General features: G+C 63.4%; 1 protein-coding gene across 1 annotated transcript; it reads right to left on the bottom strand.

Moving 5' to 3' along the window:
• Positions 1-5,361: 5,361 nt before the first annotated feature.
• LOC309603486 (uncharacterized protein) lies at positions 5,362-9,149 on the bottom strand (the record flags this gene model as incomplete). The annotated part of the gene is made up of 5 exons (XM_082338321.1): positions 5,362-5,913; positions 6,708-6,801; positions 7,150-7,317; positions 8,764-8,841; positions 9,061-9,149. Coding segments are annotated over 5 exons (875 nt in total), but the record flags the coding sequence as incomplete, so codon positions are not given.
• Positions 9,150-9,407: the final 258 nt, after the last annotated feature.

The following is a 9,407-nucleotide window of genomic DNA, read 5'->3' as shown; positions in this document are numbered from 1 at the left end:
CAGCAAAACTGGTGAGGAAAACAAGGTTCTGTCTTCAATAAAATCAGGAATTCCAGAAAAAATACAATGTATTTACAATACAAAAAAAAAAAAAACCATACAAACTCAGACTGTTAAACCATCGTGCCACCCCTGAACACCCATACAACATTGCTGAGCAGGAAAAAAAAAAAAGAAAAGAAAAAAAAAAAACCTGCATTCAAGTGTACTTTCTACTATATAATGCTGCTGAACCTTGACTGGTCCTGAGGCCCTTACCTCAAACACACACACCTGCCCAAATAGCTGAGGCAGGTCAAAAATCTGCAATCACCTGAAGGAACAGCAGAGCACTGACACCAATGAAGCCAGGGAGCAGAATGAGCCCCCTGAGGCGAGGCTGTGGCTCATATACCCCTGGCCCCGCCCACCACCCTTCCCACAATCCCCTGGGAAAGGGGAGGGGCAAACCACCAGAAGGCATAAAGGCTGCCCAAGGAGCAGCAGGGAGGTTTCTCCTATGCCTTAGATTTGCAATGTGCAAAGCACTTAAATGGGGAAAGCAACCCTTACTAGAAACAGCAAGACCTGCTCTTGTACACCAACTACATCTATTGCATCAGCAATGCAACCGGGTAAGGAATTAAATGTGTTTTTTCCAGGGTGTGGATTGAATGAGGTCAACATCCTGCTAAGCTGTGTAGGAAAGAAGCTCGTTAAACTCATTAGCACTGTTATTATCAAAAAATAAAAAACACAAGATGCTATGGGGTTACGCTTCATTTCTAGCGAGACCACGCGCGCTACCTAACTTCTCCTGGAAGTACGTTCTGGATAGGACTGAATGACAAAGCACAATTAGATCCCATAAAAACCCTTTCTCAAAAATTCCTCCAGTTGCAAAGTAAATCACTTACTGTAAATCACCGACAGTTCAGAGTCCCCTCGACGGTCTCTCCGACAGACTCCCTTAACGGAACTAGATGAGTCCCAAGAGACAAAAACCACAAAAACCCTATAGAAATACAAAAAAATGTCTCAGAGGCCATATGAAGCAGCTGAATGAACGCCTAAGTAGCTAGAACAAACATAAATTGCAAAACACAACCAAAAAACCACAGGAGATCTGTCGATAAAAATAGAGGAAGGCTATCGCCTTCTCTGAAAAAGTCAAGGGGAGATCTGAGCTGACGATAGATGTCTTTGGGGTACCAACCGCCAAATAGAAACGTACCGTAAGACAAAAAACCTAAGGGACTGCTGCGGAGCACAAAGATGGCTTTAGAAAGGGTTCGGACAGAATGAGAGGCATCGTTGCAGGGCTCAGAGAGGCCCCAAAGGGGCCAGAGAGACCAAAGAAGTCTTGAGGACGCAATGAGTTCAAAAGGGAGTTGAACAAAGGACGGGTGTCCTCGGGGACCGAACGGAGGTGCGCCGAACAAGGGAGAGGACGGAAGGACCGACCGAGGGAATGGAGGTGGACTCAGGAAGGGTTTGGAGGGGAAAAGAGGTGCGCAAAGCGCCCTGCCGAGCTAAAACGGGGCTCTAGGGCGTAGGGGGTGTCTCACGAGAGCTCGGCAACGGGAGCGGAGGAGTCCCGAGGGGGCCTGAGAGACCAAAGCAGCCTCAGAGGTATCAACGAGGAACTCCGAGGGGGATTTCAACAACAGGGTGGGAGATAGAGGGACAAACAGAAAGAAAATTCAAGAAGCAATGGGGTACAATTCGCACAGGCGAGAATTAAAAAATAAGGCCAGGGAGATGACGAGAGAGATACATACATAGGAAGAAATTTTAAAACAAATGGGGTGAAGAAAAGAGTGAGAAGAAATAAAAAATAGGAGAATGGAGCCAAACAGAGGGAGGCATAGAAAGAGTTTGAAAAGCAATGGGGTACAGAGCAGAGGGAGGTATTAAAAAAACATAGGGTCAGGGAGCTGGATAGGGGGGAGATATAGAAATTAAAATTTAAAAATAATAGGCTACAAGGCAGTGCAGAAAAACTAAAAACTAGGGAGAGGGAGCTGGCTAGAGAGACACATAGAAAAAATTTAAAATGCAATGGGGTATTCTCCAGAGTTGGCAGAAGAATAACAAGTTTTGGGGAGCCACACAGGGAGGTGGGCAGAGAGGGAGACCGAGGAAGGGAGGCAGGCAGACATCTGGAGAAGGGTGGCAGAGACGGGCCAGGATGCAGAGGAGAGGACGCGTGACTCACCACAGCTCCTGGTGCCAGCAGGAGACCTTCATCGCCTCGATGCTTCTCTCTCTGCCTCTGCCCCTTCCTCCTCTGCAGTGCTGCATGCCGGACCCTCACCCACTCAGCAGCACGCAGCGGACACCTCTATGCTCCTCATCCACAAGGCTTCCTCAATACCTGGTGGCTCGCCCACAGAGCCCCAGGCATGCCCAGGCAGCCCCTTTTACAGCTGGAGCCCCTTCGCCCAGCAGGGCCAGCCCCATCCTCAGCCTCACTGGCCACACCTGGGGCTGCCCTAGACCCCGCTGGAGCCCCTTCACCCAGCAGGGCCAGCCCCATCCTCAGCCTCACTGGCCACACCTGGGGCTGCCCTAGACCCCGCTGGAGCCCCTTCACCCAGCAGGGCCAGCCCCATCCTCAGCCTCACTGGCCACACCTGGGGCTGCCCTAGACCCCGCTGGAGCCCCTTCACCCAGCAGGGCCAGCCCCATCCTCAGCCTCACTGGCCACACCTGGGGCTGCCCTAGACCCAGCTGGAGCCCCTTCACCCAGCAGGGCCAGCCCCATCCTCAGCCTCACTGGCCACACCTGGGGCTGCCCTAGACCCAGCTGGAGCCCCTTCACCCAGCAGGGCCAGCCCCATCCTCAGCCTCACTGGCCACACCTGGGGCTGCCCTAGACCCCGCTGGAGCCCCTTCACCCAGCAGGGCCAGCCCCATCCTCAGCCTCACTGGCCACACCTGGGGCTGCCCCAGCGAGGGCCCATCAGGAACAGGGGCCATTGCCAACGCCCCACAGCACATCACCCTCTCCCCTGCACCTCTCCACAGCCACATGCTCTGCACCCAGGGGCTGCAAACACATCCAGGGGCACAGAGGAGGCAGGGAAAGTTTATTCATTAATGCACATAAGAAACCCCAGCTGTAAGAAATTGCAAGTTTCACTGCCCAAATGCAGGAGGAGAGAGGGAAAGAGAAAAGCAGTGGGAAAGTCAGAGGGACACAGGGAAGAGATGTGGGACAGGGAGCCAGAAAATGGGATGCTGCAAACAGGAGAGGGATGGGGAGGAGGACAACAGTGTAGAGAGAGCAGAGAGATGGAGGAATAAATAAGAGAGACAGGGAGCAGGAGAGAGAGGCGGAAGGGACCAGCAGGACAACAAGATAGAGACAAGACAAGGGACACAGAAAAATTCTAAAGGGGGGGGGGGGAAGCATAGGCAAGAAATTAAAAAATAGAAACAGCCCGATAGAGGTAGATGTAGAAAGAAAATTCTCAAAAAGCAACGGGGTGCAAGAAACATAGGCAAGAACTAACAAACAAATAGAGACAGGGAGCTAGAAAGAGGGAGATCTAGAAAGAAAGTGTAAAAAGTGACAGGGTAGAGGACAGAGAGGGAAGAATTAAGAGTTCGAGACAGAGATGGATAGAGGGAGACACAGAAAGAAAATTTTCTAAGTGACAGGATACAAGAATCATACACGAGAATTAAAAAATAAGTACATGGAGCTGCATAGAGGGAGATGTAGGAAGAAAATTTGAAAAGCAACAGGGTATAAGAAACACTGGCAAGAAATGAAAGAGAGGGGGAAAGGCAGCAAGAAAATTTAAAAAGCAACTGAGTTTGAGAAATATATGCAAGATTTTAAAAAAATAGGGATGGAGAAGTAGAAAATGAGTTTCAAAAGCAATGGGGTACAAGAAACATAGGCAAGAATTAAAAAATAGGGGCAGAAAAGAAAGCAACTGTGGTGGGTTGACCTCGGCTGGCTGCCGGGTGCCCACCAAGCCGCTCTATCGCTCCCCCTCCTCAACAAGACAGGGGAAGAAAACACAAGAAAAAACCTCGTAGGTCAAGATAAGGACAAAGAGATCGCTCACCCGTTACTGTCACAGGCAAAACAGACTCAACTTGGGGTAATTAAATTTATTGTTAATCGAAATCAAGAGTAGGACAATAAGAAATAAGAACAAATCTAAAAAACAGCCCGCTCTTTTTTCCTGGGCTCATCTCCATGACTCCTGACCTCCCTACATCCCCCCCCCGAGCAATGCAGGGGGACAGGGAGCAGGGGCCGCACTCAGTTCATCACACATCATCTCTGCCGCTCCTTCCTCCTCGCGCTCCTCTTCTGCTCCAGTGTGGGCTCCTCTCCACGGGGCCACAGGTGCTGCCAGGAGCCTGCTCCAGCGCAAGCTCTCCATGGGGTCACAGCTTCCTTCAGGCACATCCACCTGCTGCGGCGTGGGGTCCTCCATGGGCTGCAGGTGCATGTCTGCTCCACCGCGGACCTCCACGGGCTCCAGGAGGACGACCTGCCTCACCATGGCCTTCACCACAGCCTGCAGGGGAATCTCTGCTCCGGTGCCTGGAGCACCTCCTCCCCCTCCTTCGTCACCGACCTTAGTGCCTGCAGGGCTGTTTCACACTCACGTTTTCTCCATCACAGCGTCTGCACAGCATTTTTTACCCCTTCTTAAATGTCCATCCCAGAGGCACAACCATCATTGCCGACGGGCTCGGCTTGGACCGGCGGCAGATCCATCTCGGAGCTGGAAGTGGCTGTGCCTGACACGGGGCCAACTCCTGGTGTCTTCTCGCAGAACCCACCCCTGCACCCCCTCCCCTGCCCCAGCTAACAGAACCTTGCCACGTAAACCCAATCCAACAGCGATCGGCTACAGGGCAGAGAAGGGGGACTGAAAAATAGGGAAAGGGAGCCAGAGAGGGAGAGGTGCGGGGGGGGGGGGGGGGATAGCGATGGGTACAGGCCAGAGAGGAGGAAGCGAGAGGGAACCAGCCTGAGAGAGACGGAGAAAAAGAAAGAGTAGCGACGGGCCGCAGGGCAGAGAGGGAGGATTTTGAAGAGGGGACGGTGAGGCGGACAGAGATCAACTGAGAGATGCCAGGAAACCTCGATGAGCTGAAGGGCGGGGAGAGGAATTCCACCGACCGCCACGCCAGGGCGCCGGAGGCCCGCCGGCCCACAGAGCGCCGCTTCCGGACGACTGACGGGCACTTCCGGGGCCCACAGAGCGCCGCTTCCGGAGGACTGACGGGCACTTCCGGGGCCCGCCGGCCCACAGCGTGCGACTCCCGAGGACTGATGGCGTAGCCCCGCCCCCCGCCGTAGCCCCGCCCCCCGCCGTAGCCCCGCCCCGCGAGGGTTCGTAGCCAAAATCGCTTTAATTCGCCTCGTTACAGGACTGGCCCCGCCCCCGCGGGGGGAGGGTTAATGCTCCTGGATGGGGGCGGGGCCCCCCGGCCGCCGCGGCCCGGGGCGGGGTCACCTGCCCCCTCCCGCCTGGCCCCGCCCCTCCCGGGGGCGGAGCCGCGGGGGCTCGGGGGGGCGTTTGCCCCCTCCCGCCAGCGTCCGTGATTGGTCCATCTGGGCCGCCCGCGGCGGCCCCTGATTGGCCGGCGGACCCAGCGAGACAATTGGCCGGTGGAAAGGCCGCGGCGCGAGGGGATTGGCTGCGGCCTCCCGGCCGGGCGACGCCATTGGGTAGAGGCCGGCAGGGTCCAGGGGGGCATCGGCCAACGGCAGGGCGAGAGCAGGGCCGCCGGCGCATCCCATTGGCTGCCCCGTGCCACCGTCATGCTTCACCCCCAGGCGGGGCCCCAGCCCTTGCACCCCATTGGCCGGCTCAGCAGAGTCCGCCCTCTGATTGGCTGCGGTGGGGGTCTGGGGCGGGCTGAGGGAGGCCGGGGGGGACCCGGGGGCGGCCGGGCCTGGGGGGGCGGCGGGCGGTGAGGGAGGGGCTGGCCCCGGCCCCTCATCGCCCGGGGACCCCCGACCCCGGGGCCCCCCCGGGACCCCCCCGGGACCCCCGACCCCGGGGCCCCCAAACCCCGGGACCCCCCCGGGACCCCCGACCCCGGGACCCCCAAACCCCGGGGCCCCCAGGGACCCCCGACCCCAGGACCCCCGACCCTGGGACCCCCAAACCCCGGGGCCCCCGACCCCGGGACCCCCAAACCCCGGGACCCCCGAGATGCCCCCAGGACCCCCAAACCCCGGGAACCCCCAGGGACCCCCAACCCTGGGACCCCCAAACTCCGGGGCCCCCCAGGGACCTCCGACCCTGGGACCCCCAAAACCCAGAACCCCCCCGGGACCCCCAAACCCCGGGACCCCCAACCCTGGGACCCCCAAACCCCAGGGCCCCCAAACCCCGGGACCCCCGAGATGCCCCCAGGACCCCCAAACCCCGGGACCCCCCCGGGACCCCCAACCCTGGGACCCCCAAGACCCCCCAAGACCCCCAGGGACCCCTGAGAGACCCCCGCGACCCCCAAACCCCGAGACCCCCGCAACCCCCTGACCCTGGGACCCCCAGGGACCCCCAAGACCCTCATTGCCCCCCCCCGACATCCCCAACCCCCCCGGAACCCTCCCCAGGCTCCCCCCAAAACTCCCCCCTCCCCGAAGGCTTCCAGGGACCCCTCCCCGACCCTGGGAACCCCCTTGCCCCCCCCCGGACACCCCCCAAACCCTCGAGGCCCCCCTACAGCCCCCCCCTCACCGTTGGGTGCCGGGGGGGGCCCCTCGGGGGGCGAGGGGGGGCTGGCGGGGGCCGGGGGGGGCCGCGAGGCCTTGCCCCGGAGGATGTCGATGACCTGGGGGGAGGCCGCAGTCAGCGTGGGGCCCCCCCCCGAAATGCCCCCCCTTGCACCCCAAAACTCCTCGTGCACCCCCAGGTCCTTCCCCAGCACCCCCCCAGCACCCCAGACACTGCCGCGGCCCCCCCGTGTCCCCCCAAACCCCTCCCCTGCACCCCAAGCCCCTGACCCCCGCTCCTGCCCCCCAAACCCCCCTGCCCCCCGCTCCTGCCCCCCGCACCCCAAAGCCCCCTGCCCCCCGCTCCTGCCCCCCAAACCCCCGCACACCAACCCCCCCGCCCCCCACTCCGCCCCCCCCCACCCCCCGAGCCCCCCTGCCCCCCACTCCCGCCCCCCGGCCCCCACCTGCCGGCTGCTGGCCACGGCCAGCGGGGTGTCGTTGTGGTAGTTCTTGAGGGCGCAGTCGGCGCCGCTGCGCAGGAGCAGCCGCAGGACCCCCAGCAGCCCCCGGCCCGCGGCCGCGTGCAGCGCCGTGCACCCCGCGTACGACTGGGCGTTGACGCTGGCGCCCCGCTGCCGGCACCCGCGTCAGCCCCGGGACCCCCAGCTCAATCCGCCCCGGGACCCCCGGCCCCCCAACCTCTCCTAGGCCCCCGCGTCAGCCCCGGGACCCCCAGCTCAATCCGCCCCGGGACCCCCGGCCCCCCAACCTCTCCTAGGCCCCCGCGTCAGCCCCGGGACCCCCAGCTCAATCCGCCCCGGGACCCCCGGCCCCCCAACCTCTCCTAAGCCCCCGCGTCAGCCCCGGGACCCCCAGCTCAATCCGCCCCGGGACCCCCGGCCCCCCAACCTCTCCTAAGCCCCCGCGTCAGCCCCGGGACCCCCAGCTCAATCCGCCCCGGGACCCCCGGCCCCCCAACCTCTCCTAGGCCCCCGCGTCAGCCCCGGGACCCCCAGCTCAATCCTCCCCGGGACCCCCGGCCCCCCAACCTCTCCTAGGCCCCCGCGTCAGCCCCGGGACCCCCAGCTCAATCCGCCCCGGGACCCCCGGCCCCCCAACCTCTCCTAAGCCCCCGCGTCAGCCCCGGGACCCCCAGCTCAATCCGCCCCGGGACCCCCGGCCCCCCAACCTCTCCTAGGCCCCCGCGTCAGCCCCGGGACCCCCAGCTCAATCCGCCCCGGGACCCCCGGCCCCCCAACCTCTCCTAAGCCCCCGCGTCAGCCCCGGGACCCCCAGCTCAATCCGCCCCGGGACCCCCGGCCCCCCAACCTCTCCTAGGCCCCCGCGTCAGCCCCGGGACCCCCAGCTCAATCCGCCCCGGGACCCCCGGCCCCCCAACCTCTCCTAGGCCCCCGCGTCAGCCCCGGGACCCCCAGCTCAATCCGCCCCGGGACCCCCGGCCCCCCAACCTCTCCTAAGCCCCCGCGTCAGCCCCGGGACCCCCAGCTCAATCCGCCCCGGGACCCCCGGCCCCCCAACCTCTCCTAGGCCCCCGCGTCAGCCCCGGGACCCCCAGCTCAATCCGCCCCGGGACCCCCGGCCCCCCAACCTCTCCTAAGCCCCCGCGTCAGCCCCGGGACCCCCAGCTCAATCCGCCCCGGGACCCCCGGCCCCCCAACCTCTCCTAGGCCCCCGCGTCAGCCCCGGGACCCCCAGCTCAATCCGCCCCGGGACCCCCGGCCCCCCAACCTCTCCTAAGCCCCCGCGTCAGCCCCGGGACCCCCAGCTCAATCCGCCCCGGGACCCCCGGCCCCCCAACCTCTCCTAAGCCCCCGCGTCAGCCCCGGGACCCCCAGCTCAATCCTCCCCGGGACCCCCGGCCCCCCAACCTCTCCCAAGCCCCCGCGTCAGCCCCGGGACCCCTGCGTCAGCCCCATCCCCTGGCCCCCCAACTTCTCATAGCCCCCTGCAGCCCCAACGGCTCCTGAAGCCCCCAAATTCCAAGCCCCCCGCAGCCCCCCAAACCGCCCCCCATCCCCCCAGCAGGCCAAGCGCCCCCCAGCCCCCCCAGAGCCCACCTGGATGAGCAGCTCGGCCATCTCCAGGCTGTTGCTCTCCACCGCGTGCAGCAGCGGCGAGCGGCCGCTCTTGATGTCCTGGGGGAGCCGGGGGGGTGAGGGGACACCCCCTGACACCCCCCCACCCAAGACCCCTGCGCTGCCCCAGACCCCCCGGGCCCTGCCTCCCCCAGGGCCCCCTGAAGACCCCCCAGATTCCTCCAACCTCCCCCCACCGACGCAGCCCAGAGCCCCCCCGAGCCCCCCAGCATCCCCTGAGCCCCCACGGAGCCCCCCCTCCTCGCCCCCGGGCCCCACCACTGCGTCGATGTCGGCCCCGTGCTCCAGCAGCAGCAGGACGCTCTCGCGGGCACCCGAGCTGACGGCCACGTGCAGGGGGGTCAGGCCTGGGGGGGAGCGGGGGGTCGGGGGGGGCCGGGGGGGGCCGAGCCCCTGAGCCCCCCGTCCCACGCGGCTTTGGGGCAGGACAGCCCGTTCGGGCAGCCCCGCTGGCCCCTGCTGCCGTGCCCCCCCTTCTGTGCCCCCCATTTTGCCCCCCCCCTTTCTGTGCCCCCCCATGACCCCCATTTTGGTGCCCCCCCTTTCTGTGCCCCCCCATTACCACCCCACATTTTGGTCCCCCCCCCTTTCTGTGCCCCCCCATT

Source organism: Platalea leucorodia (assembly GCF_965183815.1).
Source record: "Platalea leucorodia genome assembly, contig: HAP1_HAP1_SCAFFOLD_109, whole genome shotgun sequence".
In the NCBI taxonomy this organism is placed as follows: Eukaryota; Metazoa; Chordata; class Aves; order Pelecaniformes; family Threskiornithidae; genus Platalea; species Platalea leucorodia.
The sequence above is the reverse complement of the archived record's forward strand: the minus strand, read 5'-3'. Positions and strand labels throughout refer to the sequence as shown.